The following is an 18,523-nucleotide window of genomic DNA, read 5'->3' on the forward strand; positions in this document are numbered from 1 at the left end:
CAACAGTTCTAAAAAAATCAAACTTGTTTGGTTTAAAAAAAAAAAGGACTTGCCATATATTAACAGGGGTTAAAAGAAACAGTAAATAAATAACACAGACCTTTCTATTTGCACAACTAAATACTTAATCTCATTTCTTTTGCATTTTATTTTTTCTCTTCCAGTTTTGGAAACGCAAAACATAGCAGTATTCCCACCCCAAATCATGAGGACAGCTCCTCTCTTTCCACCTCTCCTTCAGACAAAACCAACTCGGTCTCCTCTAAAAAATATATATATAATCTTAAGTTTTTGTTTGCATCCTACTTTCAGGTTAGATGAGTTAGTCAGGCTCGTGGCTTCACATATCTCTACAAATAAAAAGGGACAGATGTGTGCAGGTTTTCTGCTCATTTTTGTTCTTACAGGAAGCACAGAGCTATGTCACTGCAGAACTATGTGACTGCCTTTCAGTGGGACAGCATGTGTGTGAGACTATGCTAAAGTCAGGGAAGTTGGCAGCATTGCTACTGCACTGTAGTCATGGAAGTGAACTGTGAGGCCACAACTCATCACACTGCACTTTCACCCTCGCGGGTGGAGTGAAACACAAATAATCACAGGGGACTATTATAGCAAATGTTTGAAATGCCTCCTTTTTAAATGCTTTCAGCGTATATCATACTGTTCCCAGAACACGTGACAAAACTCTTAAAAAAACAAAACAACAAAAAAAACCACAACTTGTTGCTATTGGTAAGAAAGATCAAGAAAGAAGATCCTGGCAGTTACAGGCCTGTAAAATTATGGAGAAGATTATTCTGGGAGTCACTGAAAAACATCTAAGGGACAACAATCATTGGTCAGAGCCACCATGGGTTCACTAGGGAAAGGTCTTATCTAACAAACTTAATTTCCTTCCACGACAAGGTCACCCAGCTAGACCAAAGGAAGCCAGTCGATGTGATCTTTCTGGATTTCAGTAAAGTATTTGATATTGTCTCTCACAGTATCCTTCTGGACAAAATGACCAGACTATAGTTAGATAAAAGCCTAGTAAGATGGGTGAATGATTGGCTGATGGGTCAGGCCCAAAGCGTTCTTGTAAATGGGATTACATCAGGCTGGCGACTTGTCACTAGTGGGGTTCCCCAGGGCTCCATTTTAGGACCAGTCCTCTTCAATGTTTTCATAAACGATTTGGATGAAGGACTTGAGGGTTTTTTGAGCAAGTTTGCGGATACCAAATTGGGTGGAGCTACTGACTCTGTCAAGGGTGGGGAGGCATTGCAGAGAGATCTGGGCAAATTAGAGAGCTGGGCAATCACCAACAGTATGAAGTTTATGAAGAGCAAGTGCTGAATTCTGCATCTGGGACGGGGCAACCCTGGCTATACGTACAGACTGGGCAACGAAACACTGGAGAGCAGCTCCGCAGAGAGCGATCTGGGGGTTGTGGTTGACAGCAAGCTGAATATGAGCCAGCAGCGTGCCCTGGCAGCCAGGAAGGCCAACCGTATCCTGGGGTGCATCAGGCACAGCACTGTTAGGTGGTCGAGGGAAGTGATTGTCCCGCTCTACTCTGCGCTGGTGCGGCCTCACCTCGAGTACTGTGTGCAGTTCTGGGCACCACAGTACAAAAAGGACATGAAACTGTTGGAGAGTGTCCAGAGGAGGGCTACAAAGATGGTAAAGGGTCTAGAGGGGAAGACATAGGAGAAGTGGCCGAAGTCACTTGGATTATTCAGCCTGGAGAAGAGGAGGCTGAGGGGAGACCTCATTGTGGTCTACAGCTTCCTCATGAGGGGGAGTGGAGAGGCAGGTGCTGAGCTCTGCTTCCTGATGACCAGCGATAGGACCCGAGGGAATGGCTTGAAGCTGCAACAGGGGAAGTTCAGGCTGCATATCAGGAAAAGGTTCTTCACCGAGAGGGTGGGTGGTTGGGCACTAGAACAGGCTCCCCAGGGAAGTGGTCACGGCACCAAGCCTGCCAGAGTTCAAGAAGCATTTGGACAATGCTCTCAGACACATGGTCTGTTTTTTTTTTTTTTTCTGTGGTCCTTCAGGGACCCAGGAGATGGACTTGATGATCCTTGTGGGTCCCTTCCAACTTGAAGACTCTATGAGTCTATCGTACCCTAAACATTTCATGAAGTGGGAGAACATTATTCTACGATTCTATAACAACATCAGTTCTCTTGGTGTTTGCTTTCTCTTCCAACTATGGCTGTTCAAAACACAGTCTGAGAGCTCTGCAATTGCCCAAGACTGTTATTCATTTACGTTTTTCCCTTCACTGTCAGGCTGGTGAGTAACTAAATATCCCAGAGTGAAGCTACTGGTAATTGGGAAGTTTTCCTTCCCAAGAGGGAGAACAAGGCTAGTATGTTTTCCCTTGGCTATGGGAAGCCTGGGCTGCACTGCAGTCACTGCAGTCAGCAGAATGGCACTGGGTGGAAGGCTGGAAAAAGGCTGGAATAGCATGTACTGGAAAGAACATGCCCTGATGAGAAGGACTTGAGGGTGTTGGTTGATGAGCAGCTTAATGTGAGCCAGCAGCATGCGCTTGCAGCCCAGAAAGCCAACCATATCCTGGGCTGCATCAAAAGAGGAGTGGCTAGCAGGTTGAGGGAGGTGATTCTTGCTCTCTACCCTGCCCTTGTAAGACCCCATCTGGAGTACTGCATTCAGCTCGGGGTCCCCCAGCACAAGAAGGACAAGAAAGTATTAGAGTCAAGAAGAGGGCGAGAAAGATGATCAAGGGACTGGAGCACCTCTCCTATGAAGACAGGTTGAAGGAGTTGGGGTTGTTTAGCCTGGAGAAGAAAAAGCTCCAGGGAGACCAGCAACTTTCCAGTACCTAAAAAGGGACTATTTGTCAGCGGGTCCTAGGGATAAGAGAAAGGGGAATGGCTTCAAACTCAAAAAGGGTAGATTTAGATTAGACATTAGGAAGAAGTTCTTTAATGTAAGGGTGGTGAGGCTCTGGAACAGGTTGCCCAGAGAAGCTGTGGATGGCTTGGATCCCTGGAGGTGTTCAAGGCCAGGCTGGATGGGGCTTTGACCAGCCTGGTCTAGTAGTGGCAGGGGGGTTGGAATTAGATGATATTTTAAGGTCCCTTCCAACCTAACTCATTCTTTGATTCTATGAAAGAAAGCTGCTGGGGAATGACACTGACAGTCCTCATCTCTTGACTGTGACCTTGTGCTCATTGCTAATAATGCAGGAAAGGGAGGAGGTGACATACATCGGGTGAAGATGAAGTGTTCAGCATGTATTCAGGAAGTATGACCCTAAAACAGGGATCAAATACTATTTGGCAATGGCATTGTTTAACTTGGCAGACTTGGATCTGCTTAGCTCAGGGCGTGTGTAGGTCAAGACTGATGGTTAGCAGAGTCTGTGAAGCTCATTGTCCAGGGATGCACTGCTACTGAGGTGCCTGAGCTGCTGTTACCAGGTGGCTCAGTTAGTGACTGCACAAGATGATGAATTATGAGTAAGTCCTAGCTCCTGTCTTGGTTCTGCTGTACTGAATGACCTGATCCGTGGTCCTCCCCTTTGTCCTCATTTATTTCAGTACAGTTCCTCCCTTTCTCATCTTCCATCCCAGCAGGATGGTGAGGGCTCATCATGTGACACCTGAACAGTGCTTTGCAAATGGATAGCATCCGTATCGTTACCAAAATTGTCAGAGTAACCAAGACTGTGTTGCTTTGCTACATACAACTCTCTCTCCTATGAGTATCTCTGCAGCCTGCTGTTGCAATAAATTAAAAAAAAAAAAAGGGGGACCTGGAGTGAGGGACAGGGCAATCTGATGACATTCTTTATATGTGAACAAAGTATGTAATAAAGACCAGAGGAGAAATGGTTGCTCTCTAGGCAAGGTGAGTACAGAAGCAGTGATAACCAGGATGCTTTGTGCCATGACATCCTGGGAATACTTCTCACCAGGCTTGTAAATGTAAATCTGTGTATCCTAGGGATCTAGCTACCATACCCATGATACCACGGGTGCCTCTCACAAAGGAGCATACAAGTCACAGGAGCTCAGTATGACAGACCAGTGCAGGCAGCTCCTTGGCTACACCTTTTTACCAAAATCTGAGTACAGCAGAAGCTGCATCAGTGCTGGTGATCTCATGGCATGTGCAGGAGATGTGGATTTCAGATGACAGATTGCATCCCCCTTTGCTGCTTAACAGGCCTAGACCTGCACGTCTGCTAGTGGGAAACAACATGGGCTGCTCTGTGTGGGGAAGGTGGCGCATATGAGATCATGTAGTGTTGTCCTGGAAGAGAGCCAGGGCAGAGTTCTGCTTCTGTCTTACGTGGCTTTCCTTGGAGGAAAGTTTGCCACCCATTTGGAAAGCCCAGCTGTATGAAGCTGACTGCTGCTAGCTCTAACATGGGCACACTGGTGCTTCTCAGTGCTGCCTGCCCACTGGGGAAGGTATTGCATTTATCTGACATGTTAGCCTTTACAACAGCAAACAGGCAGTGAAGTTAAGTCAGTGTAGTTCAAACAGATGAGAGGCTTCAGAACCTGGTCTTGGCCCCTGAATTGTTCCTGGAAAGACAGTTTCCTTGCTCCTGGTCCCTGAAGCGTGGATGCAACAGGGCACATGATGAGCCCTGATGGATTGCTAAGCTGGCACTGTATAGATTAATTAATGTTCTTAATAGGAAAAGACAGACTTCTGACGTTCCCATCAAGAGGAATTTCCTATTTTTAGAAATGCTGCTGGTTCACATGGGATGGGCAGGGCAGGAATGCCTGCCATATCTTCTGCATTTGTACTTTCCCAGAAAGCTGCTTTGCTACCCCTTCCCTTCCCTGATTCTCACTGGTACTCTGATCTGAGGGTCTTAAAACATACATACTACTGGCAAATAATGGGGGTGAGCAGAGCTACCCTCCTCCCAACAGTAAAGGAACTGGGAAGTCTCCTGGGAAACCTCTCCCAGGTTTTGCTACATTCCCAAGTGAAATCTGAGCAGGCTGGAAGGTAGAGAAGGCCAGAAGCATTTTGTTGCGTCAGCAGTTTTTGGCACTGTCTTGTTTTCTGTCTAGAAACTGCATTATTGCTCTGTCTGCCTCCAAAACCAATCTGCTGATCAGGGCAGCTGGCTTACAAGCCTAATGGCAAATGTACCAGCCTCACCACTTTTTTCTGTTTCTCTGCCATGACAGCCAGAAGACGAGCACTCCCTTTCAAGCACTGGCTTCCTTGAGAAAAGCTTCAGCTAATCCCTGGCAACAGCCCTTCCTAAATTTAAGCACCTCAGCCCTCTTCTAACTTTCTGCTCCCTGGGCTGGATCCCCTGCAGACAGAAATCAATGGAGCTCTTCCAGCTTCAACAAAGTTATGTTGATCTAAACTGGATGAGGAGCCTGTCCTCTAGCTATTGAAAAGCCATCTGATGTGGCCCACATGATCAGCTTTGGGCTGTCCTGGATATGTGTGAGGATCTCACCTAACCTGTACTTCGGGCTGTTCCCTTCGGGTTGTTCCCTGATGCTTAGGGAGGTGTTTGTTGCCTTGGGTTGAAGTGCACTGGTGACTTCCCTAACAGCACACAACTGTGTATCAGGTGTATTCTGGCACTGCTGGTATTTACTCATGTGGCCATAGGAATGGGACACCAAGGTCCACGGGGAGACTGATGGAGAAATTTTGCCAAATGAGTAGCAAGAAGTACCAGTACGTTTTGCAGGTGGATATTTTTAGCACTGGAAGTAGCTGGAAAAGAGGAAAATCTTGCAATATATGTCAGGACTTGAAATGATGAGAAGAGCTGGGAAAGGGTTTAGGAAAACCTTTTTTGCTCCTTGAAATGGGTCAGTTTTGACTCATACGTGATGTTTTTTTTTTAAAAGAAAATGAAAAAAAATTGGTTTCTCCTAAGCAAGTTTTCATCACAATAATAGTTCCAGAAGAGAACTGTGCACTTCCAGTAGCATTTTTGACTGAAAAAATGTTTACACCATGTAATTTAAACTTTGATTATCTCTGCTTTGAAACATTTTCTCTTGAAAGGAAGAATTCTTGCACACCTCTCTGATGGTGTGTGCATCTTGCTACCTCTTATAGACTGTCTGGAAGGAATTCACGATCTCCTAGCAGTGCTAAGACCCATGATGGAAAAGCGTAATGTGAGTCTTCAACTAACTCTAGCTATCTTTTATAGCTTTATTGATGCTGCTTTAGTTGAGCTTCCTATGGTGGAAAATCCCAGTAAAATAAACAAGGGCTGGCTCTGTGCAAGGTAGTTCCTCGATGAAAGAGAAAAGGAAGTTTCCAAGAGCAATTTCAATGCACAAGCAAGTTACAAAACTGAATCAACAGAAATCTTATGGGATAGAACACTGAAATATGGGAAAGGCCTCAGTACTTTTAAGTAGCGCCTGTGCTGCTGAAACTTAATTGTGCATTGCTAATTGGCAGTGTGAATGAGAACTGATCTCCTCAAACTCACATGTGTGTGTCATTATCATGCTTTTACTACTTTGAGCTTTCTTCCAATAAAATGATGTACAGTTACCAGCTTTATCTCAGGAACCTGCAAGAAATGTGAGCTATGCCACCATCATCTTACAGAGTAAGAAAATGACTGCAAACATTAGGTTCAAAGTATCAAGACATTGTCCATTTCAGAGAGAGGGTCATCCTGAGCCACTAAGAGACTTTGAGCTGTTCATCAGTATTAGTATACGAATACCATCTAGTATCGCCACGGTTTCCAGATTTGCAACTGCAACGAGGAACGTGAGTGCCAGCTTAGACCTTATCCAGTCCAGCATTAGATTCAGGAAGCCTGGGCAGTGTAAGAAACCCACTAGGCCAACTGGAAAGAAACCAGGTTGATTGCCATGCAAGCCTTGCCTATGGCTCATCAATAGGTCACTGAAAGCAATTGCTTCTGCAAAGTAGATAGGTATTATTTGACACTTTCTGATGGGAATCTGTTCTACTAGAGAATACCAAACAGATATAAGTATTGCTGACACTGTCAGCAGCGTTACCTGATAGCACTTAAATTCTCTGTAGCAGATAGCAAATCAAGTTCTAAGGGACATCAGTAGTCATGCCATCTCTCTGAGAGGCCCCCACTATTGTTTCTGTCTAGAATTTGTACAGCTTAAGAGGAAACTCGCATAGTCCATTTGATTTTAACTACTGTGATTTGGAAAAAAACTGAACTTGGGACTTACCTCTGCTAATTCTCTGCTTTTCTCCAGAAAGGATTCCTGGTGTATCAATGACACTGATGCTCTCTAACACAGGGTTAGGTAGCTGGGCACATACAAACCTGTGCAAAAATAATTAGGTTTAAAATAAAACCAAAAAAGTACTCATGATGCATTGAACATTACAGGCAGCATGGGACAGTCCAGGCTCTGATCTCAAAAGCCTTCAGTTGGAGCTACTCTTGATTTAAAGAAATGAAAAAGCTGCCAGAACTGAGCACTTTCTCTGATTATTTTGGCTCTTCTGAACATGAATCTCTGTCATGACCTATGACGTGAGTCATTTTTTGTGTGTCCCCAAAACTGTGAGAAAAACAATTTAGAAATCCAGTGTTGTTTTTTTTTTGCTGTTTATATTTTAGCAAGAAGTGGTATTTCTTTTTCTTCATTCTCCTGCAGGGACCTGAACTGAAGTGAATTGAAATTAGCTTGTTTAAATAAATCAACCAAGTTGTAGTTTTTTTTTGTCTACTTTTAAATCTGGTCTTAGAATGCGTGCTATTCTTGCACCATGGAAGCAACATGAGATCTCAAGAATCTGCTTAGTCTATCTTCCTGCTTCAAGGCAGGGTCAATCAGATGTTTGTCTGAAGTATTCGTCAAACCCATAATGATGGGGATTCAACAGCCTTTGCTGGGAGTCTACTCCATTTCTTAATTATCCTTACAGCAAAATCTTTTTCTTAACGTCTAATCTAAATCTTCCATGCTACAATGCATTTTAGTCTCAAACACAGTAGACACGGAAAATGGCTTATTTTTCCACTCTTGTAGCAATGTTTACCTATTGTCATTGCATCTCCCCTCAGTCTTTCCTCTAAAGAAAACCAGACTCTTTTCCATCTCTTTCAGTTCTCTGTAGCTGCCTTTCCAATTCACTTTCTAAGTCACAGAAGGCCTTTGCAGCTTTCCTTCTGATTCTTCTCAACTTGTTCCACGTATGTCTTCTGGCACAATGACCCTAGTTTATGTGGTATTCCAGCTGTGACCTTGCCAGCAGTGAACAGATTAGATGAATTGCTCCTTCTCTCTTACATATGACAGTCCTGTTTATGTGTCTCAGGAAGATATTTACCTCTCATAGAAGTATGACACTGTTGACTTACACTAGGTTTGTAATTCACTCACTCATTTCCCCTCCAGAGCTCCATTTCTGCACAATTCCTCTTTACCCAGTTGTTCATCACCTTATGCCTACACAGGTCCTTAGCTGAGTACCTTGTGCTTATTCTTAGAGGGCTGCAGCTCATCTCTTTCAGTTGCTGCTAACAGCAAAGCACAGCAAAAACCTATCTGCTAACATGGCTCCTGGTTGCATTTTGTGGACAGCCTTTTTGTGACAGCATTCCAAGCAGCTATAAATATATGTGTGCGTCTACGTATGTACGTATATTAATAGGCTGGTGTAACACTGAGGCATAAAAAATGTTGCTGTGGGAGGAAGCAGAACCACAGGAAGAACTGGAGTTGACATAATGGCCACTAGATGCAGTCAAGGCAGACAGAGCCTCTGATGGTTCTGATGAAACCCCTGCAGCGATGAACTCCTCCAGGCTGTGCCACAACCTCACCCCAATTTTTTCCACTTGTAGGACTCTAAGATCATTCTGACAAGAATGAATCCTTGTGGGTCAGAGAATTGCCTTCACTCCTAAGCTATCAGATATTTCAGTCCAAATATTTCAGCCTCTTTCCACCATCCACAGCTCGACACGTGGCAACAGGGAGCATCTTTGAACACGTAACACCTTGTGTAGGAAACGGGGCTGGCTTAGTTCTCCTGTTATATGCCAGGCTTAGAAGCAGAGAACAAAGGCTCCAGAGGTCACAGACAAGGGGATCTTCCATAGTTTCTCTAGGGAAAGTACTCCACAGGAAATTGCAGATAGAAGGTCAGAGGCTAGCTTAATAAGTGCATTCTGGCTCTGTTGGCGATGTTCTTAAGGATGCTGTCTTCCAGCTGTCCCCATAGAACTGCAAGTACCTCAGGGAACATGACCCAATTCTGCCCTGGACCACACTAAGGGATGTGTGTAGTGCCAAACTGGACTTTCATTGCCCCTACAGGCAGAGTATGGGGGGTGAAGAAAGAATTGTTATCCATGATGTCTCCTGTTGCCAACAAGAAAAAAAGCAGAAACAACTCTACCTTAGCTCCCTGAGACAGGCTACCAGGGTCAGGAATAATCTTGCAGCCATCAATCAAGCCAACATGATACAAAAGCAATGGCTGATATTCCTGATTTTGTGCCAGGCCCTTGGTGCCAAACAAGTCTTCCTGATAACAAGGTGCAGCCTGTAATCTCTCTGATGGGACCCCTCCAAAGCTGGGATACTGCCAGCAGAGCTCGAGTGAGGAAAACAAGCCCTTCTCTCAATGCCTAGGAAGCACCTGGGGCAAGAAGAGGGGGAAAGGAGACAGAGTCTGAGCATAGTACTGCAGAGCTATCTCTTTTCATCCCAAGACAGCTTGTCAGCCCCATCTCTGGCCTTACCCTCACGCTACTAAGCCTGTTCTTCTTAGCCTGTCTTCTTTTGCCAGTTCAGAAATCATTACACCATTCTTTTTCTGTCTGCAGAAAAGGGGTTAATTAGCTGTCATGGCTACTCTCCGCATTGCTAGCAGGACTGCGCTTCAGCTGCTGCTGAATCACTGCTGTGCCCCTCTGCCCTGCTGTCCTCACATTGAAAAGGAAGAGCAGGAGGAGAGAGCAACAGCACAGCATGATGCAGTGAACTAGGCTAATGCATATGTAGCAACATCAGAGATCCCTTGCTGTATTAGGAGCAAATTGCATTCAGGATGTGTCAATCAGGCCAGGTGTGCTTATTTTTTGCACTCTGTGCCTGGCCTCATTACTCCTGATGTTGCTTCTCTTCTGCAGAGAACTGACCTGAACTGACGGCCAGGTGCACATGTTTTGGGCCCTACAAGATGCTGAAAACTTCTCAAAATCTGTCTAGTGAAGGACCTTGTTGTGGTATTTGAGCCTGTGTTGTGATCAGATATTGCTTCCAGGGTCACTGTGAGGCTTTCTGCACAGTAGTAACTCCAGCTAGGTCCCTCTTCTCTCATCAAGCTTCTCCCATGTTTCTCTGCAGGCCCATGCCCTTGCCTGCCTCACTGCAGCCTACACCAGCATTCCTGTGGCTAGTGGTGGTAGGAGATGAGGCACTCTCTGGACAGACACTCCCAAAGCCTGGAAGGCAGAAAAGGAGTCCAAGCCCAGCTTTCTTGGTCATTTGGCTGAATGGCTGGCCATGTCTCCCACCCTGTGCTAGCAGGGAAGGCGCCAATGACAGGTGTAGTCAGTTTGTTCCCATTTCCCTGCTGTAGCACAGTCTGTGCTCCCCTAGGACATGGGTGTGGGCTGCTGGCTTCCTCCAAGGCCTAGATCCAAAACTGGATGGTTGGGCGAGGTCTAGGGAATGGAAAGGTTATATTGCTGATGTCACGGAGCTACTGGTCAAAGCCCCTGGACAGTTTCCTATAGGAAAGAAGCACCTTCAGAGCTGTTACCAAAATATATGTAGGTTATATGTATATGGCCTCAGAATGCAGAGACATTCAAGTAATTATGAAAGAAATGCAAGAAAGCGAAGATGTGCATATTGTGCCAGTTCCACGCTACTGACTTCACTGGCTGAATCTGGTTGGACTGTTTAGCTTCAAGGAACTGAACTGACTGCAGAACAGAAGAAGCTAGGAATATAAGAACAAGGGACAGTGAAATGTAATGGAGAGTATTTACCTTTAGACTCCTACAGCATGAACATGACAGGCTGTGCTTTATTCTTTGTTTTGTTTGTTCAACTAAACTGAAGTTTTGGCCCACTTGACTTTATTCATCTGCCCTTCAGTGAGTGACTGATGCATGCCTGGTAGGACTGGGATGGCTCTGTAATAGCCATGTGGATGGGGAAAAGAAAAGGCAGAAGAAGAGTGTAATGTCTCATCCTTTTAAATTGCTAGCTATGCTGCTCATTAATCTTAGCTTTATACTCCAGAGCAAGTTTTTGATTACTGACCTGTTCAAAAAGGCATTGCCAAAGGCATTGAGTTTCCTGAATGGTTTTTTGGGATCCACCACCAGTGCATTACCAGGAACAATTCCTTCCACATCTCCTTGCATAACCGCTATAAAGGAGTCAGTTGTAGGCTCTGGTCCAATCCTCATTCCTGGGAAATCCTGCTCCAGCAGGTACCTGTAGGTGAAAAAAACAGGGTGTGAGCATGAGATGAGAGCTGCCCAAGTCCTAATTGAGTTGTCCTGAAGATCCCAGTGAGATTATGTAGCTAAACAATATAGATCCTTTCAAGAATATTTTTAGCACTGTCACTGAATTTTTTGGTAAGTGTCACAGTAGCTTTTCTACTTGGGATCTCCACATTTGAAGCTTTTGCATTTCAGGAGGATTAAAACAAATGAGAAGATTACAGCTGCTGGCAAGGGATTCTCATCATGTTTAATCATTTTGTGTATTTTAATCTTCAAGACATTTAGAACAAACCTAGCAGAGCAAAGTAAAAACAGCAGTTCACTGCTATCAGAGTTAACTTACTGGCCTTTGGTGCCAATATTACTTCACTGCTGCTCATTTCAGCAGAAAACTCATCCAACTAATGTGCTTAGCCCCCAGTCCAAATCAATCACCCAAATGCCAGCTTCTCCTGTACTTGGCTGTTGAAGTCTCCAGTCTTCCTTCCTGCATGCTCCTACAGCGCAGCTACAGGTTTGCTATACAGAAAAAGCAAGTCTGGGGAAAACGTCAGCCCGCTGCTGGATGGGGCAGGTGCGCTGGTGACAAAAGATACGAGAAGGCAGAGTTGCTGAATGCCTTTTTTGCTTGTGTTTACTACTAAGACCAGCCCTGAGATGATGTTGGATCACCTGGCCTGCTGACAAGCTCTGGATTGTTACCTGAGGAACGTGCGACTACCAGGCTGTAAAAGTCAGCATTGCATCGTGTTGCTTATTGACATTAGATAGCCTCTTCCTCTTCTGTTACTTTAACCTAATTTTTATGATGAACCAGAAAGGTAAACGCAGAACTGAAAGTGATGTTACAAGGTGATTCAGGGGGAGGGGAAAAAGGAGAGGAAGGAAGGGGTGGTGATTTTTCACAACTGAGATCAGCATATGTAACAGTCAGCACTGGTATACTCAGGTGAGTCTTATCAAAGACTAAAGTTCCTATGCGAGGGACTACAGGACCTCTGCTCTTGCTTTGTACTTTGCTTTTGTTCTAATCTTAAGTGCTTAAGAGCGATACACAAGTGAGCATTCACCTCACCTATAACTATGAATCTTTTGAGTTCTCTCCTTGCAAATATTAGAGATAAAAGAAGCAGGTAGTACTAACAACCATCAAGTGCAACAAATAAAGTGCGTATGAGAAACGCACCTTACTCCATATAACAGGTATCAGCCTTGTTGAGGCAATAACCCACTTACTTTATATGGGCTTGAGATACACATGCAATATGACAGCTTTTGACCAACAGGGGAAAAAAAGTCTTTTTTTTTTTTTTTTCATTTACAAACAAGGATTCTGAGAAAATCCAAGCAAAAGCCCTGCATATAACAACACTCCTCATCCAGCCAGGCTGATTGAAAGAACTGTATCACAGCTCCGCTGAGCTTATGTTTCAAAGCATTTGTTTATTTCGTGTATACAAGAAAACAAATCTCAGCAAACATCTCAAACAGATGAAACTATGAGATAATGAACAGTGTTAACTAAATGTGCAGCAAGTAATATGAAATCAGAGATAAAGATTTGCACTGTCTGGTATCACAGCCTCTGTTTTAAGTCAAGCTTCTCTGGGGGTTTGGGTACATTGTGCAGGAGGGTGTCTGTGGTACTCAGCCTCATTATACAGCAGTCAAATACAAGGGAATTATTGACACTTGTCTGGGGAGGGGGAGGAAAGCTTCTGCTAGGCAGTGACAGAGGCTGCCTCTGCTAACAGAGGAAAGCTAAAGAACATGTGTGATCGTTACATTTGTGGGGTTTCTGAGAGAGGACAGCAAACAATGACTGTGGGAGACACCACGTGAGAGCAAGCAGCAGCTATAGAGCAATCTCCCCAGGCAGTGCAGTATGCCTTACTCTGAGCCAGGTACACCACCAGAGACCTGGGGAGTGACCTCCAACCATGTTGGGAAGATTGCGGAAAGCACCAGGCAAGAGGTGAACATTTATTTACAGCCTATCTGCTTTTTGGAGAAGTGGCTGGAGCCTGTATCTGATTAAGAGCATTGCTCTGCTTGCCCCCTTCTCAGATCTGTCCCCTATCCTGCTGAGGAGGTCAAGGGGGAAGGGCAGAGAAGCTGCACAAGGGCTGACCTAGCACAGGGCATCTTTGCCCATCAGGTCTGGAGTAGTGTAGGAGACTAGCAAAGAGCTGTCGGACTCTCCAGGCAGGAATGCCTCACAGGATGTGGGGGAGGGAGCCATTTGCTAGTGATGAGTCATGTAGGAGCCCTGCAGGATGCTGTGGCAGCAGAGGTGATGCATGCCGGAGAGGATGAGGAAAGGGAAGAAGGGTAGAGCGGGAGGAAGTGGCGAGAACTGCCTGGTGGAGGCAGAGATGAAAGGTTCAGGGCCACGCAGGGAGGTGACAACCACCCGGTGTACACTGTGACAAGCAGTCAAGAGAGGCCAGGACATGTAAGTGATTAGCCGTCAGGGAAAGGAGTGGCTACACCAGAAAAGCAAACCACACTGACAGTCAGTAGAGCTTGGGCTGGCTTGTTTATTTTATTAACAGGATGGCTGGACAGAAGCCAGGATTATTTTTAGAGAAGATCACAGAATCTAAGTGAATTAGGGGAGTAATGTTCTGTCCTGCATTCCCATCCTCTTACAGGAAAGATTAAAAGCAGAAACATTAGATGCAGGCTTCAGCGCCATCCTGCTGTCCCAAGGAAGTTAACTGCTGGGGCTGCTAGATGTTCCTAGGCAGAGGTGTGGCCTTGCTCCCAACACCCAGGCCTTTCAGAACCCATCCCTGCAGAAAGGCCTTGGCTGAATGGATGCTGACAGAAACTGGAGCAAGGAAAGGGCAGATTGCAGTAAGCAGGAGTGGAGAACTGTCAGTGTCACTGTTGGTGACACTGCATCTTTGACATAGCAAAACAAGGCTCAGTTCTCTGGGTCTCTAGAAGGAGGAGAGAGAATAGCATTGCTTAGCCAGTGCTCTGGTCTCACTTCACTGCCTTTGACCCACGTAGCTCACCTCCCTCCACCCCCTCAGCCTCTAGGAATGTTTCTCAGTGACCTTGACTGGTTTGCTTCTGCCACTTCCTCCTGACAAGAGGGCAGCCTCACCGCAAGGAACTGCGCCTAGGTGCTCTCTCCAGAGAGGTTCTGGCTATTTATTGCCCCAAAATCTTGTATTTCTTACCTGCTTTACCTCAGACTCCATAGGAACAAAGGAAGAAAACAAACCCATGTCTAGGATAGGTGAATAAAGCAATGTTTTTGTTTTAAAATGGTGCCCTGGGATTCAGGTGTAAATTGAGATTGACTTCACTCCACCTGAGTGTTTAGCAGCACTAATCAAAATCTAAGTTGCATTGCAGTATGTGCAGGATACAATAAAGGAATGGACATGTAGGGAAAAATGTCCATTGCCGCTCATCCTGACAACATTTTATGGAAGAGATGTTGAGAGATCGTTTCTTGTTTCACTCTGGTACCAAGGCATATTGGTTGTTTCCCCTTTTACCTCCTCCTCCCTGCTCTTAGTTTTTAACTCCTACTCACCATCCCACGGTACCTCTGGATGCTAATCTGGTGTTTATCCCAGCTGTCTAATGACCAGCACCTGCAAGCTCATGTTGGAAGCCTATCACAAGCAGCACAGCCTTCTGGCACCTCCTGCCTTTGTTCGGCTGGGAACATGCTGGAGTGGTAGGCCCTCACACTCCTCCTGCTGTAAGAGGCCCACAGGTTCTTCAACAGCTCAACTTTCACCTTCTTAAGCACAATTTTAAACACAGAGGCCTCTGCCTTCCTGCAAATGGCTTGCTCATGGCCATTTTGCACTTCTGCAGAGCACCAGCTCCTAGTCACTTCTGCTTGACCATAATACCTTGGTAAACTCATCCCAATCTCATGCACAGAGGGGGCTGGGAGAAGAGGGCAGAGGCTGGTTGCAGGAAGGTTCCAAACAGCTTGCTGACCAGAGAGCTGAGGGGTTTCTGCCTTCCCACAGAAGTGAAGGCTCAGCTTCTCCTTTTGCCTGGAACATGATTTAAGCAGCCAGACTTCTGAAGAAAGCTTCAAAACAAGCTCAGACTTACAGAAAAATGAACAGAAGGGGGCAAAGGCAGGAAGACTGATAACAACAGTATGCAGGTGAGACTGCAGGGAAAAGCTGATGCTGGCAATCCAGAAAAGGATTTGGAAGGATGCTCTAGTTATACAGCCAGCAACCTCCTCACATTCAGGGAAATTTCTGCTCTGAAACATCACTAACTAGAAAAGACAGAAAGAGCCTTTCACATAGGTTTGGCATCAAATCATAGAACAAAGTTTTAGGGTGGAACCAGTTATACTATACAAGACAGTTTTTCATTTTCAGAAGAGCAACTCCCTTTCCAACCACATGTCAAATGCTTCTGAGAGTCATTCGCATTCCTTCATCATACACCTGAGCTGCTAACACAAGAAAGGCCTTTCCGTTGCTAAATTTCATTTGTCATCTGTGTCTGACAATGTAGTAGAAATGCATTCTTTTCTTGGCTCCTGAGTGGTGCAATAAGTAACAGGAATATTACACAAAAACACCCTGCCATTTCTCAAGGTCACTTTTGGAGAGGCACTGTCAATTTGATTCACTTCCCTCTAAAGCTCCTTCCTTCAACGAGAAGTGCTGGTAGACCAATGGGACTGGCTGCTTGTGGCCTCTGTCCAGATTTACACTGGGGTAATTCTGGGGATTTCAACACAGCCACACCAGAGTAATGCTGGAATTTAACACTAAGCCCATGAATCACGTAGGAAATGCAGACAGCACAGCTTCAGCTATGATCCCAAGAGAAAGGCTGCTGCAAGCTGAACTAGAACTGTCTGAACAGAGATCCGAGCAATGAAGTCCAGCTGGAAAAAATTAACCCTCTCTTTTATAGCTTCATATCAAATCTGCTGTTGGCAATCGCTCTGCTTTACAGTTCAGAACAAACTTGCTGTTCCCACTATCACAGCACATCAGGACACAGGTCTTTCTTACACAGACACATGCCCGAGCACACGTGCTTCCCCAGCTAGAATCCCAGTGTTGCCTCTGGGCACAGTACAGAAAGAGACAAAATGATGAGACACGGGCCATTACAAATCTGAGAACCCACTTCAAATTTTCCTAGGTCAGTGGTTGCCACAGTGCTTGGGCAGTGGGGAAGTCAGAAAAACAGGCCACAGGGGGATATCCTGACCTGAGCAGTCACAGGGGTTCCCCTGCTTGGGGCTTTCCACAGCCTTTGCACTTTGAATGGGCAAGAAGGCCTGGAATGACTCATTTCTCCACAGTAATGCCCTACCTCAACCCTGCCCTGGGCTACTTTTTGCTACGTTGACGTTTTACCAGACACCTCACCCACCCTGTCCTCCTGAAGTAGGCCTGCTGAGGTTCCTGCAGGGACAGCCTCCCAACCGAAAACTGTTCGATGGTACCGAGGACATGGAGGAGGGGCGCAGAAGAGGGATAACACAGGTAGAGAAGACCACCCCTGGTAGGAGGCGCCCCCCTGCCATCCACACGGGTGCCGAGGGGCCGGGCACGCCCAGGGAGCCCCTCCCGGCCCGAGGGGAGGCGGGGGCCCCGCGTTACCTGATGAAGGTGGTCTTCCCCGTGGAGTACTGCCCCACCAGCAGCACCATGGGCTTGTTGTCGAAGTCGGCATCCTCCAGGGCCGGCGAGTGGAACTCGTGGAACTTGTAGTGCTCCTCCAGCGGCAGCAGCTTGGTCTTGTAGAGCTTCTTCAGGCCCTCGCTGACCGTCTGGAACACCTCGGGGTCCTTCCTGCGGCGGTCGTCGGTGCCCAGCCAGCTGAACATCTTGGGGCCGCCCGAAGCCAGCTCCGCAGCGACAGCCGGGGCCGGGCCGGGCAGGGGGCGGTGCGACGGGCTGCGGGCAGGCGTTACCCCCGCATACTCCCTCGGGCAGCCTCGCTCCGCTCCAACCGCTGTCCGCGACCGTTACCGGCGGTTTCAGCTAAACGGTGCCGGAGGACGCCGCTTCACCCGTGCGCCGCCGGCTGTCGGCGCGGGCATGCCGTGGGGACGGGGCGGGAGGGGAGAGCGGCGATGGCGGCAGCGCCCTGTGAGGGGAGCGGAGCGCGGCGGGCGGCGTTTAAGGGGTGCTCTCCAGGAAATGGGCCGGCGCCGGAAGTCGGCCACTCCTGGCAAAGCGCCGCCCGTGTTCCCCGGCGGGTGAAGCCGCGCCGGGCGGCGCCATGTTGAGGCGAAGGAAGGAGGGCTGGGAGCGCCCCGCCGGGCTACAGCGCCCCCTGGCGGCGGCCCCGCGCAGCAGGGCGCTGCTGCCCGTCCGCCATTTTACCCCTCGTGTCTCGCACGTTAAAACAAACTCCTGAGTGGACAAACTTGACAGGGGAGCCGCTATTTCTGAACGCAGCCACACTAAACTGTGCCTCTACCTCCCCCGAAGCCAGTGACTGGAGTTGGGGCCCCAGTGGCATGCAGTGCTGCACCACAGCAGCTGCCTCAGTGCGTGGCTTGGTACTGAAGCACAAAACTTGCGCAGGCTGCCCATCAGCAAGTCGTGTTCAGTGACTGTTATCTGAGCTGGACTTTGCAGAGCTGGTGTCCAACAGGGTGGCTGCCCTCGGATAACCAATGCAGTGCTGTTGCCACTTGTCACAGGTTGTTAATTCAAGATTGTCTTGAATCACAGAATCACAGGATCATCTAGGTTGGAAGAGACCTCCAAGATCACCTAGTCCAACCTCTGACCTAACACTAACAAGTCCTCCACTAAACCATATCACTAAGCTCTACATCTAAACGTCTTTTAAAGACCTCCAGGGATGGTGACTCCACCACCTCCCTGGGCAGCCCGTTCCAATGCTTAATAACCCTTTCAGTAAAGAAGTTCTTCCAGAAGTTCTTCGTTCAATATCCAACCTAAACCTCCCCTGGCACAGAGGCAGTCTGTACCTGGGATAACTCACTATTTACTTAGGTGAGAGAAACAAAGTAGTCGCTGTCTATGTTCTTTTATTCCTTCAGAAATTAGGGTGAGAGAAGAGCTGAAGACCAAA

The 18,523-nt window shown here is 46.8% G+C and overlaps 1 protein-coding gene across 1 annotated transcript in view; it reads right to left on the bottom strand.

Moving 5' to 3' along the window:
• The window catches only part of EHD3 (EH domain containing 3), a 29,893-nt gene extending 12,155 nt beyond the window's left edge, over nt 1-17,738 (bottom strand). Inside the window, exons 1-3 of the mRNA XM_035563530.2 lie at nt 17,074-17,738; nt 11,265-11,441; nt 7,200-7,297 (exon numbers count right to left, since the gene is read on the bottom strand). Coding sequence (XP_035419423.1) covers nt 7,200-7,297; nt 11,265-11,441; nt 17,074-17,300 — 502 coding nt within the window. The 5' untranslated portion in view covers nt 17,301-17,738. The remainder of the gene's footprint in view (nt 1-7,199; nt 7,298-11,264; nt 11,442-17,073) is intronic.
• Nucleotides 17,739-18,523: the final 785 nt, after the last annotated feature.

This window comes from Cygnus atratus, chromosome 3, assembly GCF_013377495.2.
Source record: "Cygnus atratus isolate AKBS03 ecotype Queensland, Australia chromosome 3, CAtr_DNAZoo_HiC_assembly, whole genome shotgun sequence".
Classification (NCBI taxonomy): Eukaryota; Metazoa; Chordata; class Aves; order Anseriformes; family Anatidae; genus Cygnus; species Cygnus atratus.